The sequence below is a fragment of the Pristis pectinata genome, chromosome 4 (assembly GCF_009764475.1).
Source record: "Pristis pectinata isolate sPriPec2 chromosome 4, sPriPec2.1.pri, whole genome shotgun sequence".
NCBI lineage: Eukaryota > Metazoa > Chordata > Chondrichthyes > Rhinopristiformes > Pristidae > Pristis > Pristis pectinata.
In genome coordinates this window covers 95178122-95198600 of record NC_067408.1, presented here as the reverse complement: position 1 = coordinate 95198600, position 20479 = coordinate 95178122, and the positions used below count along the sequence as shown (strand labels likewise).

At 42.1% G+C, this 20479-nt stretch overlaps 1 protein-coding gene across 3 annotated transcripts in view; it reads right to left on the bottom strand.

Moving 5' to 3' along the window:
• Positions 1-3362, bottom strand: part of LOC127569525 (suppressor of tumorigenicity 14 protein homolog) — a 68189-nt gene extending 64827 nt beyond the window's left edge. For 2 of the 3 annotated variants that reach the window (XR_007956206.1, XM_052014248.1), the window contains exon 1: positions 2321-2449. Coding sequence is in view for 2 of the 3 variants with exons in the window: in XM_052014248.1 (XP_051870208.1) it covers positions 2321-2416 (96 nt within the window). In the remaining variant the exon portion in view is untranslated. Of the gene's footprint in view, positions 1-2320; positions 2450-3233 lie in introns of those variants that run through there. The other variant, XM_052014247.1, reaches the window with a different exon arrangement.
• Between the last annotated feature and the right edge of the window lie 17117 nt (positions 3363-20479).

The window sequence follows — 20479 nt, the reverse complement described above, 5'->3', positions numbered from 1 at the left end:
TGTGGGTTACCTGAAATTGGAAAAAAATCAGCATTCATAATATTGGGTTGCAAGCTACCCAAGTGGAATATAAGATACTGTTCTTCCACTTTGAATATGGCCTCACCGTAGCAATGGAAACTGCAGAGGACAGACAGATCAGAGTGGGAAGGAGTGTTAAAATGACATGCAACCAGAAGCTCAAGATGGCCATTGCAGACAGAGCACAGGTGCTCTGCAAAACAGTTGCCTAGTCTATGCTTGGATTCACCAAAGCAGACCACATCGAGAGCACAGAATGCAGTAGAGCAGATTGCACAGAACAGTAGAAGAGGTGCAGGTGAATCTCTGCCTCACCTGGAAGGGTTGTTTAGGTCCTTGGATGGTGGTGAGGAAGGAGGTGGAAGAACAGGTGTTTCACCTCCTTTGGCTGTAGTGCTAGAGGATGGAGAGGCATGGTGGGGAGGGATGAAGGGGTGGGGGTGGGAGTGGGAGAAAGGGGAAGATGTAACTGGTGGGGGGATTGTGTTGAAACCATCAGAGGATGTTGTGTTGGATGCAGAGGCTGGTGGGGTGTAAGGCGAGGACCAAGGAAAGAGCAACATCTCATATTCTGCAATGGGTAGCTTCCAGTTTTCTTCTCCCTTTGTTTATCCCTCCCATCCCCTCCCCACCTGGTTCCACTTACTAGATCCAATCCCAGCACCCTTCATACTGCTACATACTGGCAACCTTTCCTGTTCCCTCTCAGTCCCGATGCAGGTTCTTGACCTGAAACATCAACTTGCAAGATGTTTTCACAAATGCTGACTGACCCACTGAGTTCTTCCAGTGTCCCTTTCTTTGTTACAGGAGAAATGATATTTGGGAAGTGGGTAATTTTGGGGTTGGGAGGCTGTGACTAATTAGGTGCTATAGGGATCAGTGCTGGGGCCCCAGCTTTTCACAATTTATATCAATAACAAGTGTAATATATCCACATTTGCTAATGATACTAAACTGGGTGGTTGCATAGGCTGAGGAAGATGCAGAAAACCTTCATGGGGATATAGATAGGATAAGCAAATGAATGAGAACGTGGCAGGTGAAATATAATGTGGAAAAACGTGAAATCCTCCACTTTGATAGAAAGGTGAGGGATTCTTTTTAAGTTGTGAAAGACTGAAAATTTTGACATTCAAAGATGTACTTCTGCACAAATCATTGAAAGCTAACATGCAGGTACAGCAAGTCCCAAAGTTGATTTTGTCAAGTTGAAAAATACACAAAATCGCTCGATATGGTAACCATACCTCCACAGTATTGTAATAAATAACATCAAAAGTACAAAAGACTAAGAAAGAAAATTACTAAAAGTGGAGAGAGAGAGAGAGAGAGAGAAGAAACTAGCTCTACTGTCCTCAAGAGTGACATACTGTATGTATGTATGTATGTCGGACTTTTGAATTTAATAACATGGGAGCTTGTTCATATGTAGGGGTGTCCATAAGGCAGGCGTTTGTAACCCAGGGACAGCCTGTACTCTGTTGCACTGAGAAAAGTGAGAGGTGATCTCATTGAAATACCTAACATTCTTACAAGGTAGATGCAGGGATGGTGGTTCTCTTGACTGACTACCCTGTAAGACTAGAAGGCTCAGTCATTGAGAATATTCAAGGCAGAGATCTATAGATTTATGGGCACTAAGGGAATAAGGTATACAAGGTGATAGCCCAGGACCCCACCACTCCCTATTCTTCAGTTCTCCACCACAACCAACACCTCCCACCACATCCACCCCATCGTCTCCAGCCTATGTCCACCCCTCTCCTCGCCCTCCCCACATAGTCCCTAGGCTCTGTCTACCTCTCCTCCCCCAGTACATCCCTCCCACCCCGTCCCCAACCTCTGTCCACTCCCCGTCTACCCTTCCTCCAACCCCCCCCCCCCCACAAGTCCATCCCTCCCCCCCCAAGTCCATCCCTCCCCACACGGTCTCCAGCCGCCGTCCATTCTTCCCCTGCTGCCCAGCCTCGGCCCTCCATCCCCCCACCCCTCTTCAATTCTCCGCCCTAGTACAATAAGAATGCCAAGAGTCATTCCCTGGGTGAGAAACACTCGGGAGGATGTAAAAGGTGCTATAGAAATGCAGGTCGCATTCCCCCACCGACGCGCCGTGAAACGGGTATTACCCATGTGCGACTCCACAGTTCAGCGAGAAAGCGCAGCCAGAAGTAATGGGAGGGAAGGCGGAGTGAGGGAAGGCAGAATGAATGGAGGCTGAGTGAGGGGAGGCTGAGTGAGGGAAGGCTGAGTGAGTGAGAGAACGGGCGATGTGCGGGCCGGCTGCTCGGCTGCTCACCTGCTCGGCGGGGCCCACAAGGAACCGCTCAGTCTGGGCCGCCTGCTCGGAGTTGTCTGACACCATAACCATGGAGATAGCGTTCGGCTCTGTCATGCTTCAACACGACTCTTTCGAAGGAAAAAAACACGAAACTGGAGTCGGGGGAACAACCCGGAAGTGCCGCGTTCAGGTGAAGTCAGGTTGAAGTTTGGAGAAACTTTTCGCGAGCTGACGGGCGAGCGGGAAAAGCGAAAGACGAATGACTGGTCACACAGAATGCCCCCCCACCCCTGCTCTGGTCTGAGGGTTGATGTTGAACCTCAGTCCTCCGCCTGGGCGGGGTAAGTTCTCAACAGTGAAGCAATGTGCTTGGTCACACCTCTTTAATCGCGTACAGAAACTGGGTGGCTGCGAGATAACCACGTCTGAGAAAACCCCACAGATCGCAGAGGGAGCGAGCGCCGACGTCCCAGTCAAAATTAATTTAGAAATCAAAACAAACTTTCTGTGCTTTTAATCGGACACTTAGACTGCACCTACTACTGTCAGAATCCCGGGGGGGGGGGGGGGAGGGGGGGCGTTGCGGGGCGATGTTGGCACCACACGAATTTCTTGATGTCAAGTTGAATTATTAGTCTAGTTTCTATTTATCATTGTGAGAAAATCCGAGTTTCAAAATTGTTTTGAAAGTTTGTTTAATTGGACTCTTTTATTCCAATTAAATCCAACCGCAAAAGAGGGTCATTTGGCCACAGGCATGTACACATGGAGTGGCACACACTCAAGGACGAACAAGTGAGCAGAGATAAAGGAAAACTTGCTTGGTAGCCGGTAACATTTTCCTTAATTAGTAAAAGAAAAACCCTCCAAGCAAGGTTCAAGGAAAGGGAAATAGCGAGATACTGCAGTGAGCTTTTAAATAAACCGTCACCTTTCCATTTCACAGGAACGGGATCTGCCAGCCGTGCGGCTGAGTTATATCACGGGGAAGGTTCCGTATTATTTCATCCGGTGAATTGTCGTTCCTTCTTGTAGCCACGACGACGACGAAATGGTCGCGCCTTAATGTCAATTAAACCAAATATGAAGCCTCAGTTAATTCTTTGCTTTCGAGTCCACTAAAGAAAATAAGTTTAAACTCTTCACCGGTTAGCTCACGCCCAGACACGAAGGACCGAACAAGTAGGAACTTGATGTACTTGCATTGCATCCTTCATATGGCGAACTTCCCACAGTGTTCCTAAGCAGGCAACTTGTGACGCCGAGAAATTTAAAGATACATGGGGGAAGAAGGGCTAAGGCAAAGAAGTAGATTTTAACGGCAGTAAAAAAAAAAGAGTTAGAACCACAGTCAGAATTTGAGGGAGAAATCCTGCAGCCTGTCCTGGGCAATTGAAAGCATGGTCAAGAATAACAGAGCAATTAAATTGGGCAGAATTGGCAAAGCGCTTGTTTCTGGGGGAGTTGCAGGCCGGAGGAGTTTACAGGCATCAAAAGGAGATAAACCGTGGAAGCATTTGGAAAATAAGGATGCGAGCATTTTAAAATTAGGATTATTTAACCGGAAGCGACTGCAAATCAGCGAAAAAAACCAAAGGCGCTGTGTGAATGGGACGGTGCAAAGTAGATCATGAGCCGCCGGATTTTGGATGACTTCAACTGTACATGGGGTGATTGACGGGAAGAAAGTGCAATCTTAAAGTCGAGAGTTAATGGTGTGGAGGAGGATGATTTCACCAGCAGATTGGGGTTACTTAACAAAGATGAAAATAGATTTGCTTAGAGATAGTGCAGATATGTGGTCAGAGATCTTCTCTGGGTCAAATATAGCATTCAAGTTGCAGTGTGCCTCACCCTCAAACCGTTGGCGGGGACTGGGATGGAGTTATGACTAAGGCATAGAAGTTTGTTGTGGTAGGGGTGATATTAGGGAAGAGAAGTTTTGTTTTAAACCACACGAATGGAAGGAAAAGATAAATCTTCCTTCAACCCGACCACTTCAGATTGCGCTCAGCAATCTCAGTTTGTCAATCATCATTAAAAGTTAGAACTAAAAGTTAGATTCACAATCCTTATGAATCCATCATTTACATGGATTCACACAGCATCCATGTGAATACCAGTGAATCAGAATCAGGTTTATTATCACTGACATATGTCGTGAAGTTTGTGACAGCAGTACAGTGCAAAACGTGAAGACATAAAATTACTATAAGTTGCAAAAATAAATAAATAGTGCAAAAGAGGAATAACAAGGTAGTGTTCATGGACCGTTCAGAAATCTGATGGCAGAGGGGAAGAAGCTGTTCCTGAAATGTTGAGTGTGGGTCTTCAGGTTCCTGAACCTCCTCCCCGATGGTAGTAACGTGAAGAGGGCATGTCCAGGTGGTGAGGGTCCTTAATGATGGATGCCGCCTTCCTGAGGCACTGCCTCTTGAAGATGTCCTCGATGGCGGGGAGGGTTGTGCTCATGACGGACTTGGCTGAGTCTACAGCCCTCTGGAGCCTCTTTCAATCCTGCACATTGGAGCCTCCATACCAGGTGGTGATGCAACCAGTCAGAATGCTCTCCGCCGTACATTTGTAGAAGTTTGCAAATCTTTAGTGACATACCAAATCTCCTCAAACTCTGAATGAAATAGAGCCGCTGGCATGCCTTCTTCATGATTGCATCAATGTGTTGGGCCCAGGATAGATCCTCTGAGATGTTGACGCCCAGGAACTTGAAGCTGCTCACCCTTTCCACCGCTGACCCCTCAATGAAGACTGGTGTGTGTTCACCTGACTGAACATGGATTGAAGGTTGAACAAGGAAATCAACCAAAAGTATTCAACCCAGTTCTGTAGCAAGGTCATTGGCCCAACCTGCCATCTCTGCATTCCTCATCGCAGATACTGCTGAATACTGACAGTACTTTCTGTTTCCATTACTTCAGACATAACTCCTTGTGTGGCTGTGTGGAAAAAAGAACATCCTTCACAGTATGTTAAAATTCAGCCTAATGGCTTTGACAGTCCCAAAAATTGTTTGGAGCATATTTCTGTTCATCCTGTGCTGGAAGTTGGACAAGCAGTCTGACCATTTCGAAATTGTGCAGCAGACAAGAGACTTCCCTTCAACCATTCGGTTCCTGATCCAACCAGCAAAACCCTAATCACTTACAGTTTAACAACATTATGATCACTTTGCACTAAATGGACTTTGTTTTGTTTTTGTTCTAATTGTGTTCTTTCTTGTAAACATTGTGTATCATTTATGTCTTTCTTGTGAATGCTGCTTGTATGATGCTCTGTGCCTGTGATGCTGCTACATGTAAGTTTTTCATTGCACCTGTGCATACATGTACTTGTGCATATGACAATAAACTTGACTTTGACTTTTGACTTGGACTTTGATCTGGGGTATAGAGCCCATGTGGAACCTTGTGTTGACACATCAAGATAACATGATGGTTGATGCAAGTGCAACTGATGGAGAACTGAAATAGTTTTTTTAATAAATAATTCATTTTAATAAATTTCTTCTGAAAGGTCACTGAGCAAAAAGATTAACTGCATTTTACTCTCCACATATGCTGCTTGACCTACCGAGCATTTCTGACATATTTTGCTTTACTCATAAGCACAGTAATGTAATGTCAGAAGTACTTCCAAGATTGTATAATTTGTTTCATTTATATCATCTCAATTCAAATTTACCAAAACAACTGATTTTCAGAATTAGACACAATTTGTCATGTTCAAGTTTCAGAATGACTGCATATCCAATTTGTCTAAAGCTTGAACAAAAGTATAAAAAGCTTATGACCAGCCCCTCTGATATGGTAGTGTTTTAAGTATTCTGTTGAAACTTTAGTAGTGCACAGGTTCAATCTGTTTATAATGAATTAACTGTCAATTCTTTGAGAGATTGTCTATAATATGTCCTGAATTGATGTTGGATTTCTAGCTATCATCTTGTACAGCGAGAAATCATTTTTTCACTTTTGGTGCCTTTTTTTAAAAAGCTTGCGTAATGAATTAAAGTGGATGTTACTCTTTTCCTCAGTTAAAAATAGGGAACTGAAAGCTTTCTCTCTGCAAAACAAGTAATTTCTTTCTGAATTAGCAACTAACAGTACTCTTAGATGGTGGGCCACCAGGTTAAAATGGTAAACCGTATCTGTCATAAGCCTGATCTATATCTCTGTTGCTTGAAATTTCATTTTATTGGTAGGTGAAATCTGGGCTCTGCTGGCAAGGACTGCATTTATTATTCACTCCTAATTCCCCTTGAGAAGGTGATGGTGAGTCATCGCCTTGAATCTCTGCAGTCCTTCTTGGAAAGGTACTCTGACAATGCTGATGGTAAGAAATTCTAGCATTTAATCCAGTGGTCATGAAACAACTGCAGTAGATATTAGGTCAGGACAGTGGACAACTTTGACAGGAGCTTCAGCGTGCTGCCATTCTTACGCGTCTTCCAGGAGACAGATTTTGCTGACTTGAAGGTGATATCAAAGAAGCCCTAGTGAGTTGCTGCAGTGCATTTTCTTGATAATGCAGACTGCAGGTGGTGTGAAGGACGTTTGGAATGAAGGACTGGGTGCCATTCAAATGGTCTCCTTTATGCTAGATGGTATCAGTCTTCCAGGAAGTGGAAACTGTTCCGTTGCACTCACAACTGTTGGTGGTTGACAATGTTGATAAATTATTTACTGGATTGTCATGAAATGAAGTGGAAAATATCCTTAACTTGAATTTACTGTTTTGTAGTTCCCATTTATTATTATTTTCCCTACTGTTTTAGGTAAAATAGTAAATGCACTATTTACACGTAACATTGAACTAATTGCCCTCGTGCTTTCTCTTCCTGCCTGCTTTCCGGCTGCCAATCCTAGTGTGCCAATGTATGGTTACCCTTGCTGTTCTCTTCCATGAATGACTCCAGATCCACAAACAATGTGGTTGAATCTTAACTTACCTTTGAAATGGCTTAGCAAGCCATTCAGTTGTACCAAAAGTAGTTCAAAAAGGTGGCTTACCACAACCAAAGACAACACCACTGGTGGCTGCATTCATGAATGAACAAAAATCCCCAGCTTGCACACACCGACAGCTATTCAACCAAGACTGCCACACAAACCAAGATGACAATTTCCTTTCTCTTTCAGGACAAAGTGGTGCCCAACTGAGGAGAGACAGGCAGACCTGCACAGGGAAGATTGTGTTGTCTTCCGGCCATTAGGAGTACAACCATGGCTGAGGATGTGGTTAGAGGTGGCAATGAAAGCATAAAAAATGCCACTATTCCAATATCCATTTTTATTTTCATATCTCACTCTCCTGGGATTCTGTTCTGATTCTAACTTGTGTAAGGATGCACTTTCTTTCTTCTCTCTTCATATCTTTCCCCTTTCAGATACCCAAGGACTGCATCCTGTCTAGGCTGTGAAGGAGCAACTGGAAGACGGTGATTTCCCACTCACAGATGCCGGATACAGACAACATGTGATAAGTGAGAGGACAGCGTGAAGGCAGGAGCTGCATTTGTAAAATCTGGAGTCAGGGCACGGTTAGCACAGGTCTTCAGCCTAGACACGAATTCCTCCAGCATAAGATTCAGGTGGGGCAGAAGGTTAATGAGTGTGCACATTTGAAGTGGATTGGAAAACCTTTCTGAAAACCTGTATTTAGTAGCCAAGAACATGGAGGACTTTGGCATCAAGTTAGCAGATGGTTTTGTATAGAGCTTCAGACCTCATCTCGCGAGACAAAAGTGGTAGCCAATTCCATTCACACAAAAAACAAACTGGAAGAATTCAGAAGGTCAAGCAGCATCTGTGAAGGCAAGGGGATGGTCAATATTTAGGTCAAGACCCTGAACGCCTTTGCCTCCACAAATGCTTCTTGATCTGCTGAGTTCTTCCAGCAGTTTGTTTTTCACTCCAGATTTCTGTCACAATGTCAAACAAAGAGCGAGATCGCGGAGAACCCAAATGCGGAACACCGGTATGAGACTGGAATCGGGATGCTTCCTCGGGACCAAACGCAGGTGGCGACCAGAAGGAATCTTGCCTTGGGACTCTGAGGCAGAGTCCCGACACGGAAAGAGGATATCCTAGGAGAAACAGCAAAACTGGGACTGGTCTAGAGTTGACAGCTCTAAGCAGTCAGGAGACAACGTATACCCAAAGATTGACCAATACTCAAGCAACCAGTGCTAGTGAAACCAGGGTTCTTATACTAGTCTCCTGATGGAACTCAGGTGTGTGTCATTATGCAATCAGTAGTGCATGGAAACCATGTGCTGCACAACAAGGCACCATCAATGGGGCCGAATCGAGGGCCAGCACTTGGAACCATGACAATTCCAGCATCTGCAGTCTCTTGTATTTCTAATCATGCACATGTACACCCTACCACCGAGCCAAGAACTGCTTGAGGCTGGGCTCCAAGGTCATTGTCAGTCACTTCCACTGAAAATCAGCAGCTCTGCATCAGTCACGCTAAAGTCTCTCGACTAAATTATCTGTTGCTGTTTAACAGCAATTCACTATTTCCATGGTTGTATTAACTCAATTTTAAATCAAGCTGCTGTAGTGGGATTTGAGCTTGTGCTTCTGACAAGCCTCTGGAATGGTAGTGCAGAAATCTGACGACAATATTACCGTTCTCTGATGTGTAACTAGTAACAGTGTGAAAGTGCCATGGAGCAGATGAGCATTAGGTTTGAGTCTTGACTGTTGATGAAAAATGACAGGGTTGTGGTAAATCAAACAATATCTGAGGCTCGTAGCACATTGAATATGACATCTGGAGATTTTGACATTGGCCTTTGACCCCTTTTTGTCATCATGGAAATATTTGCAACATTGCATCCAATTCTTTGGGTTTTGATTCCTCCAGAAATATCTGACCCCGCTGCCTTCTGAGAGTGGGTCAGGAAGGCCTGCTGTGTCCCTGTGCTAAGCAAAACATCTCTCTCACTTTACATCTCCTCCAGCAAGACCTCCTTTGATGCTTGAAAACCTTGGAGTGTAATTCTCCCACATTGTGCTGAAGTCAGCACATCACCTTGCATTCTACATGCATGGGTTCATTGCTACTTGCAAGGGCTATTGAAATATAAATCCCTTCCCCCCACCCCGGAAGCATTCTTCTGATCCAGAACACGTGTACTTCATGTCTTAGAAACTCAAGCTGCATGGATAATATGTATTTGCTATTAAATGCCATCTGTAATTCACCCCTATATTTTTTATGACTGGAAATCTTCCTGAATTCCATATGTTTCCTTTTAATACCTCACACTCTTGCATAATGCTACACCTTAAAATACCAAGGAAAATTGTATTTGCTGAATGATGAGACACATGAATAGAAATGATTTAATAGTTATGGCGTGATCCTTAAAATAACTTACATGTTTTAAGGATTTCGTTCTCACTGAAAAGAACATCACAAATCAAAGTAATTTAATGTATAAAATCATCTTCAATTTATTGTTCTAAATACCTTAAACGTATTTGTCCAGGTACTCCACAATAATCATATTCTGCCCTATCATATTTCATATTAAAGGGATACCATCTTTATGGTCCAACAAATCTATACTTATTTTTACATGCGGTTATATTAATTATAATGGAAAACATTGCAGTACCTAATTAAGATATAATTTTGTTATAACTTACTAAATTGTTTGTTTAATAAGATTGAAATTTTTGATTTTATTTCTTCAATATATTTGAATCTAAGCCAAGAATAAATTCATCAGTGCAGAAATTTAGTGTAAAGCAAATCACTTCCCCGATTCTGATACTGTACCAATGCTTAAAAAAAAGTTGCCTCAAAAAAAAAACACTCTTGCAGATAATAATCACATTTTGCCATTTGTGTTAGAAACTACATAGTATGAAAACTTTCCACAATTTGCAGAATTTTGCCAAATGTAGTTACATAGAAATACATATACAAAACAAATCTATTTTTATAAGGACTGTTTACAAATTAGATGGAAGATAATATAAGGTTCCAGTGACAATTATAAACAATCAATTAAACCAAGGAAAACAATGTGTAACTCAGATAGTGATAACAGAGCTGAACCTAACTTGGACTGAGTTAGTTCCTAAGGGGTCCCATTGTCAGCAGTGAACCTAGGAGGTTATTAATACAATGATGCTTCTCAGATTTTAACCACTAAGGTCTAATTTAACATTTTTACATTTAATTGTCCTCTGCCTGAGCCAACAGACACGATGTCAGGATTGGGGTGGGACTTGGACATCGCTGGGTGCCCAGAAGAATAGGCTCTGGTGTTTGCTGAGTTATGGAAAGGGATTGTCAAGCTGATACTGGTCTGCATGTGAAATGCCCAGAGCACCACAGATTCCAAAAGTAAAATGATGACCCCCCTTGGCCACTCTCTGACGAGATTCAGCTCCTGGAGTTGCCTCTGGGAAAGTCCTAAAATGCAGATGTGGTACCAAAATAGTATCAAATTGAGGCTTTAGATTTAAATTAGGCCTCTACCTACTTACATCAGAGCCCTCAGCCAACCAGTGTGGGTGAAAATAAAGCAGTGCCAAGCTGGAGCAGTATGATGGTGCTGGGTGGGAATCTGGTGGGGAGGTGGTGGTGTGCTGATTAAAATGAAATTCATAGTCTTACTTTCAGAATTAGACATAAAAGTATAATTAGATTTTTGTGTGTACATTCACAATCTTAAGATATAGTACGTTATGCCAATTTGTGGTTAAATTAGCTTTTTATACTGTTAAAGGAAATTATTGTAAACATTTTTCCTCTTCATTTGAAGATATTTAAAATTAATCTTTAGATTTGAAGATGATGTAGTTGCTTGCAACAGATCCCTCTTCAGATGATTTTACACTATAACTTTAGGGATGAGGTTTCTCCTGAGGTGCAACTTTGCCATGGAGTTACAGAATCATACAGCATGGAGATAGGCCTTTCAGCCCACCATGTCCATGCCAATCATCAAGTACCTACCTACACGAATCCCATTTTCTGGCACTTGGCCCATAGCCTTCTATACCTGAGCAATTCAAATATTTGTACTTAAATGTCATGAGAAATTCTGCCTCCAACAGCCACCAACCACACTCTGGGTGAAAAGAAACTCTTCCTCAGATCTCCTCTAGACCTCCTACTTTTTACCCTAAACCAATGCCTTCTGGTTTTATGCACTTTTGCTACAGGGAACACTTTCTGAGTATCTACCCAATCTATGCTCCTTCATAATTTTGTATACTTCAATCAGGTCTCCGCTCAACCTTCACCACTCCAAAGAAAACAAACTCAGTCTCTCCTCATGACTGGAATGCTCCATCCCATACTTAATTAATGTTTTATGAAGTTGTATCATAACCTCCTTGCTCTTATATACCAGCATCCTGTATGCTTTCTTAACCACCTTATCTAGCTGTACTGTCATCTTTAGGGATCTTTAGACTTGTAAACCAAGGTTCCCTTGTTCTTCATACAACCTAGGGCCCTACCATTTATTATGTATGTCCTAGCATTATTAGTCATCCCAAAATATATCACTTCACACTTATCAGAATTAAATTCTAAATCTGCTCTGGACTCCAGAGCAAAGCACGGTGACACTATTTTCATTAGATACCATGTGATGTGTTAACCTAGTAAATGTTACATCTGGTGTAAAGAAAAATCAATGGCCTCTTTGACCTCATAAGCACTGCATACACCCAGCTGCAACTGACTTAAATTGATTTGAATAAGTCCAGATGGTGCCATTGTATGTTTTACATGTGAGGAAGCAACTTGAGGTTTCATCAAGGCAGTAGAAAATGGCTACTACCTGTCTGAAACCCAAAGTAGATCTATTACTGTTGGTGCAATTTAAAGTGCAGATGTATCATTATAGAATATACCCCATGAAAAAGCATTCTGAATTGTATTCCTGAAGCAGTCAGTGACTTTCTCAAGTAGACTGTAATGAAGTTCAGTTGTACATGGGAGATGAATGGTACAAATCTACAATGCATGGCAATCCTTTAGTCTAATCACAAATCTGACTTATTCCTTGTTTTCACATCTATTGGGCTACCATACAGAAACAATAAAAGGGAACACAATGACCATGCTTAACTTAATTTCATCCACTCATAAAATCTATAATTGCTGTATTAATAAGTCTTGTAACTAAGTAGTTTCCAGTATTCTACTGATGTGATCCTTTGAGCACTACAAGTAAAATTGAAAATTGCTTGAATTAAATTAAGGTATTTTTTCCTACACAGTAACAATTCTCAAGAATTTCCATCAATTCCAATATTTCTGTGCATCCATTCTCGGAACTTTGTGATCCGTGTATAAACCCCAGGGTGTCCATACCGGCCGCATCCTTGACCCCAGCTCACAATCCCTGCTTGAAACCATTTTCCAGATGGTTCTTCACATACCAATGGCCCTCCGGAATCACCCTACAGAGAACAAGAAAAATTTCAGAGATCTGCAACTCTATCCAAGGATTCAATACATGATGACTGCTCAGACAAGGCTACTGTTTTTGTATTAGTTTCTCAAAGGTTCAAAAAATATATTTGCCATCAAATATATTGCCATCAGACACTGCAGAGTGGGTCCATGATGAACAGATGGTGTCTCTTTTTTCCTGAGGAAAGAAGGTTGAGGAGTGATCTAATTGAGGTCTTTAAAATTGTAAAAGATTTTGATGGAGTGAATACAAAGAAGATATTTCCACAGTGTCTACAGTTCTGGCCGCCAGTCTAATTGGAGAGATGTGATAGCACTGGAGAGGTTGCAGAGGAGATTCACTAAGATATTGCCCGGGATGGAGAGTTTCAATTATGAGGAGAGACTGGAAAGGCTAGATCTGTTGTCCCTGGAGAGGAAGAGATTAAAAGGAGACATGGCTGAGGTATACAACAGTTATGACGGGTATAGATAGAGTAGACTGCAAGAAACTTTTACCCTAATCAGAGGTGAATAGGACTAGAGGACATAGATGTGGGGCAAGGGGAATAGATTTAAAGGGAATTTGAGGGGAACCTGGTTCACTCAGAGAGTGGCGAGCACCAAGTGGTGGAAGCAGAGTCATTTAAAAAGTGTCTAAATGAGATGATAAATTGCCTAGGCAGAGAAGGCAATGGGCCAAGTGCTAGAAGACTGGATTAATTCAGGTGTGAGTGCCAAATGGGCTGTTGCCATGCTGTATGACTGCATGATCCCAGTGGGGAAGAGCATAGCTGGAAATTATTAATGTAAGACAGTTACTAAGAAATCCAGCAGGAATTCAGAAGAAATCTTATTACTTAAAGAATTGTGAGCATGTGGAAATAGTTATCATGAGTACTTGAAATGAATTGCTATATTTAAGGAGTAAATGTAGAAGAATAGGGTGCTTTACTGACAGATTAAGATGAGGAATGATGGACAACTATCAAGTTGAGCAAAAATGGCAGCATGGACTGGTTGGGCCGAATGGCCTACTGTCATGTAATATCAATGATGTAACCTCACATAAAAATCACTTTAAAATAGACTTAATAATTTATTGAATATGCAATTCACACTTATGACGAGGAGTCAAATTTGGTTTATTTTTTTTTACAGATGTCACTGATTAGTATTCCCGAATAATCAAATCTTCCATATTAGATTTAGAATTTAAGGATTACCAGCAGGTTCAGGGCATTTAACCCCTTGAACCTCTCTGCCACTTAACAAGATCAAGGTAGGTCTGTCACCTAAACACCATTTTCCTGCTTTATCTCATAACCCTCAATTTCTCTAATATCCAGTAATCTATCAATCACATCCGAATACAATCAATAACTGAGCCTCCACAGCATTCTGGATGGAGAGTCCCAAAGATTCATGCCCTCTGAATGAATAAACAGCCTACCCTTTATTATGAGAATGTGATCTCTAGTTCAAGGTTCCTTAGTAAGTGGAAACATTTTCCCCATGTCTACCTTATCAAAGCATCTAAGAATTTTGAATGCTTTAATGAGGTCCCCTTTTTCTAAATTCTAGAGAACAAGGACTAACCTCCTCCACCTTTTGTCATATGACAGAACCACCATCCCAGAAATCAATCTGGTGAATTTTTGCTGCTGCCCCTCTACAGCAAATATATCCTCTTAGATAAACAGACAAAAATTGTACACAATTGTGTGGTGTCACCAAGGCCCTATATAATTGTAGTAAGATTTCTTTACTCTTATACACAAATCCTCCTGCAATTTCCCACGTTTTTCTCAATTGACACATCTGTATTTCTTAATACTTGGTTGTGTAAATGATGGACAGCAGGCAGAACAGTTATGTAAAAAATGTTAACTCCCATTCTGTGGTTAGACTAACAACTTCCTCGCTCTAATTTGACAGTTTCCTTCCCATGTTTCCCAGTTTTGTATCCTTGCCAACATGAGGGATATGGATAACGGTCAGGAAAAGCAATGAGTGGCTTGTTTTCTTTCCTCGGTGAAGATACTGAGGCAGGTCACAGATCAGCAGATCAGGCTAAAAAATAGACACCATATCTGGCCTTATAGCATCCAAATTTACATCAATGCATTACACAATGAGAGAATAATAAATTGAAGGTAATTAATTCTATGGCACCTTTCTGGTTATAGTTTGATTTAAAAACAAAATCAATCCTAATTAATTGGCCAATTAACTTTACTTCAAAGGTCATAGATTCATAGAGTTATACCACATGGAAACAGGCTCCTTGGCTCAATTCATCCATGCTGACCAAGATGTCGATCTATACCAACCGCATTTGCCAGCATTTGGCCCAAATCCCTCCAAACCTTTCCTATCCATGTACCTGTCCAATTTTATTTTAAACATTGTAATTATACCTGCTTCTACCACCTCCTCTAGCAGCAGGTTCCATTTACCCACCACCCATTGTGTGAAAAAGTTGCCCCTCAGATCTCCTTTAAATCTTTCCCCTCTCACCTTAAACATATGCCCTCTACTTTTAGTCTCCCCTACCCTGGGAGAAAGACTTTGACTATCTACCCTAACTATGCCTCTCATAATTTTGTAAACCTCTATAACCTCATCCCTCGGCTTCCATCATTGAAAACAGTCCTAGCCTATCCAGTCTCTCATGTCTCAAGCTCTCCAACCCAGGCAACATCCTTGTCATTCTTTTCTGCACCCCCTCTAATTGCATCCTTCCTCTAGTGTGGCGACCAGAGTGGCACACAATACTCTAACTGCAGCTTAAACAAAGGTTTCTACAGCTGCAACATGATGACTCAATTTCTATCCTCAATGCCTCGGCCGACGAAGGCAAGCATACTATTCGCTTTCTTCACCACCCTGTCTACCTGTGTCGCCACTTTCAGGGAACTATGCACTTATACTCCAATGTCTCATTGTTCAATAGACTCCCGGGAACCCTGCCATTCACTGTGTATGTCCTAGCCTGGTTTAACTTACCGAAATGCACTTGTATCAGTTAAATTCCATCAGCTATTTCCGTGCCCACTTCCCTATTTGATCTAGATCCTGCTGTAACCTTGGACAACATTCTTCACTGTCCACTATACCCCCAGTTCTGGCGTCATCTGCAAATTTACTAATCATACCACCTATTCTCTTCCAAATCAATATACAAGATGAACAATAAAGGATTCAGGACACCACTGGTTACAGGTCTCCAATCTGAAAAGTGATCCTCCACTTCCACTCTCCACCTCCTACCACCAAGCCAATTTTGTATCCACTTGCTATCTCATCCTGGATCCCATGTGATCTGACCTTCTGGACCAGCCTGTGATGTGGTACCTTGTCAAAGGCTTGCTGAAGTCCATCTAGACAGCATCCACCACCCTGCCATCATCAATCCTCTTGGTAACCTCCTCAAGAAACTCAGTCAAATTTGTGAGATGTGATTTCCCACAAACAAAGCCATGCTGACTATCCCTAATCAGTCCTCGCCTGTCCAAATGCAAATAAATTCTGTCCCTCAGAATACCTTCCAGTAACTCTCCCACCACTGATGTAAGGCCTGTAGTTCCCTGACTTGTCCTTGAAGCCCTTCTTAAATAAAGGCACAACATTAGACATCCTCCCACCTTCTGGTACCTCATCCATGGCTAACAATCCCAGCAATCTCCTCCCTTGCTTCCCACAATATCCCAGGATACACCGGGTCAGGTCCCGAGGACTTATCCACCTTTATGCACTGATCACCAACACCTTCGCCTTGGTAATGTCAATATGTTTCAGGATATCACTGTTCTCTTCCCTGAACTCACTAGCTTCCAGGTCCTTCTCCACGGACAGGTAGTATTCATTTAAGATCTTACCCAGCTCCTACGGCCTCACACATAGATTACTACACTGATTCTTACAAAGACCTACTCTCTCCCTAGTTACCCTTTTGCTCTTTATATACTTCAGGATTCTCCTTTACCTTAAATGCCAGGGATATCTCATGTCCCCTTTTGCCCTCCTAAATTTTTTCTTAAGTGTACTCCTACATCACTTATACTCCTCAAGGGTCTCACTTGATCCCAGCTGCCTGCACCCAAGATATGCCGCCTTTTTCCTGACCAGAGTCTCACTATCCCTCATCAACCAGGATTCCCCAGATCGGGGCATAGAATATAAGAATTGGTACATTATGTTGTAACTTTACAGAACATTGGTTAGGCCGCACTTGGAGTATTATGTGCGATTTGCTTTGCCACACCAAAGGAAGGATGTGATTGCACTGGAGAGAATGCAGAGGAGATCCATCAGGATTTTGGCTGGTTTGGAGGACTTTAGTTGTGGGAGAGATTGGATAGGCTGGGTTTGTTTTCCCCGGAGTGATAGAGGTTGAGGGGTGATCTGATGGAAGTATATAAAATTATGAGAGGCATAGGGTAGTCAAAATCTTTTTTCCATGATGGGGGTATCAAAAACAAGAGAGCATAGGTTTAAGGTGAGAGGAAGGCGGTTTAAAGGGGATCTGAGGGGCAAGTTTTTTTACACACAGAGAGTGGTTGCTACCTGGAACTCACTGCCAGGAGAGGTGGTGGAATCAGATACAGTCCCCTACATTTCAAAGGCATTTAGATAGATGCTTAAATAGGCAAGGAATAGAAGAATTCGGTTCTAACGTCGACAAATGGTATTAGTATAGATGGGGGAAAAAGGTTGGCATGCACTTGGTGGGCTGAAGGGCCTGTTTCTCTGCTGCATGACTCTGTGAGAAGAGCAGCAGGTTCATCTGCCAGCTGAATGGAGGAAGGCATCATTAACTGCACAGCCAATAAGGGACACCCTGATAGACATGTGTCATAAGGAGCCTGCTAAGGCCACCAATACAGTCAAAGTGAACCTCTCCACAGTTCAATTCTCAAATCTAACTTCATCACTGGTCAACTGTGGGAGTCCAGATGACACATAACAAACCCTCACATCCTCCTTTGCAGGATCTTAAAGTGAATGACTGAATCCCTGATCGATTTATTGAAGTGACTCATGACATCTGTTTTCAGTGGTGTGCAGCCCACACTGACATGTGAGGACATGAAGTTTACTTGTGCATTTCTTACTTGAGAGGAAATTCTCACAGCTGGAAGGGGCAGCTAGAACCACCTCCTCCAGGCCTTGCTACCCCCCCTTACTTACATCATAGATAGATATCTTTGATCTCTTCCTTGTTTTGCTCTCCATCTATATCCTCCCTTTCTCAATACCACTTCCTTCTCAGCCTACCCTTGGAACAACAGCCTCCACTTCACATAGAACTATCTGCACATTTAACGTTACCTTTGGCCCTCCATTTCTGCTCTAGCAATCTGCTCGACCACAACCTCACCTCATCCTTTCATGTGCTAGTTGCATTAAAGCCATGAGTTCTCTTGTTCTGCCCACATCCCCCTCTTGTTTCCTCTATGTCTTGCAAGAAACTCCCTCAATCCTACAACTTCATTAAAGCTTTTGGCCGACTGTGCCAATATCTCATTACTTGTCTCAGTATCAAACTCTGATATCACTCCTGCAATGCCCCTCACAATGTTTTGCAACATTAATGCCGACTATAAGTTTAGTTTGTTGTTACAAGATTGTGGAAGCTACAACTGCCAACTATACTACATCACTCAGTTGCTATTTACATATTCTTTTACATACCTCACACGCATCAACTTCTCCAGTTAGGTATCCTGCACACAGCATTCGTGACGTTAGTATATTTCCCATAAAGTTGTTGCATGTTGTTTGATTAATGATTCTTACTTCACCTTTTTGAAGGATTACGGGGAGATGACCTGTGAAACAAAAAAATAGTTTTGCTTAGCAGTTATGAACCATTCTTTTCAACTATGGAAATCTGCCAGTAATGCTCTACAGTATACAATGTGCATTGATTTTTCAGATCACAACTGTACTCACCGATATAGGTTTAGACTCAAGGTATTTAGTGTTCATTACCTGTGTTTGTTCACTATTTACATTAATCTCCTATTCCTTAAAACTGTTGGAACAAACATCCAACCATGTTAATTAACTATCAATAAAGGTCTTTTTACATTCAGATGCATCTTACATTTAGTAGTAATGATTTTGATAAAGTATTAAGGTTGCATATGCTCTGGACAGTGTATAAAAGACCTTCACTTAAAAAGTTTGTCCTACCTTTTCTATTTATTTAATTAAAATAGTGAGCATAAAGTATGCACAAGCTGTCTACTAAAGTTATTATTGCCTGGCTTGCATTTCTGTTAATATTAGCAATTTAAACTGTTGTCACCTATCATGAGATAATGCAGGGAAATTAGTGGAATTTTGTTATTCCTGACCATCACGTGAGAAAGAGGGATCTCCCTGGTGACACAATTAAATTTTAGCAACCCACTTGTCAAAAAGCCTTCATCATAATTGTCATGATTTCAATGGTGAACCAAATATGGTCATCTTCTTACTGGTAAATTGGAACTTTCTAACCTTGCCACTAATTTATTCTATTTTTACTCATTATGGGGCCTTGAAATGTGCAACAGCAGTCAATAGAGGTCACAGATCAGGATTCCACAGAAAACTGGGGATGTCTCCCAAGCATTTGAAAGGGAATGGCCATGCATGGTCCAGCTTTAACATGGCATTGGCTAAGTGCTTTAGTCCAGTGTAGTATAGGGCAACAATGTTCCATTCATTTGGACATTGCCACACTACCAATCCTTTGTGGAAAAGATCCTTCACAAAACATGGTGGATTCTGTGGGATGGTTTCCAGCACAGACGGTCAAAATCACTTGGCGGAATACCTCATCACCAGAACTCGCCAACAAGCAGCAAGATCTCACTTGGCTGGCAGTGAGAGGGCCCTCCCTGTCAGATCCTTTCTGCACAGTTGATGTCTCATCCACAATGCATGCTGCCCTCAAAATGGTTGCAACGAAGACAAGATGATCATCCATCTGTTTGTGGACTGTGCAATTGCAAAGAAGATCTGGAAAAGGATGCAAGGGTCCTTGTCAAGGTTCATCCCAAGCAGCTGCATAACAGAGGGCTCTTTTATGCAAGGCATCTTCTCAGGGATGCATACTGAGACAAATGTCAAGTGCTGCTGGAAGGTCATCAACTTGATGAAAGATGTACTTCAGTCTTCCTAAAACTTGATGGTCTTCCAGTACATCCAGCAAGGCTCAGGATGCCAGCATTGGAAACCATGACTTTTGTAGGGTCATTCCAGTAAATCCTGACATTAGCATTGGAAATTAGCTGAGAAGCACCAAAGAATAGGGGAAGCCCTGACAAGCCCTTCAAGCACAGAAATGCAGAGAGATTGGAAAAGCCCATCTGAGGCACAAGCCAATTGATATTACAAGCCTTTGCAACAATATGACTTACTGTGGGTAAAGACTTCAATGCCATTGGAACATCAAATGTGGTACTCAAAGGATTTTGTGTACACATTCATCACATCTACACACTGCCACTTTGGACAGGATAATATGCCTTACAAGGCCATCTTATTCTGCATCCAAGTGCTCACCAACAGTAGCACTGAAATGCACCTGGGCCATGAGAGAAATGATCATAAAAGTAGCATGGAAGGAAGAACTCCAGTCAAACACTATTCATCCACTGATGTCCATCCATGCTGGCCAGTGCAGGCTGGCCCTTTACAGATGCAGGAAGAGCAATTTTTCTTTGGGCTCTC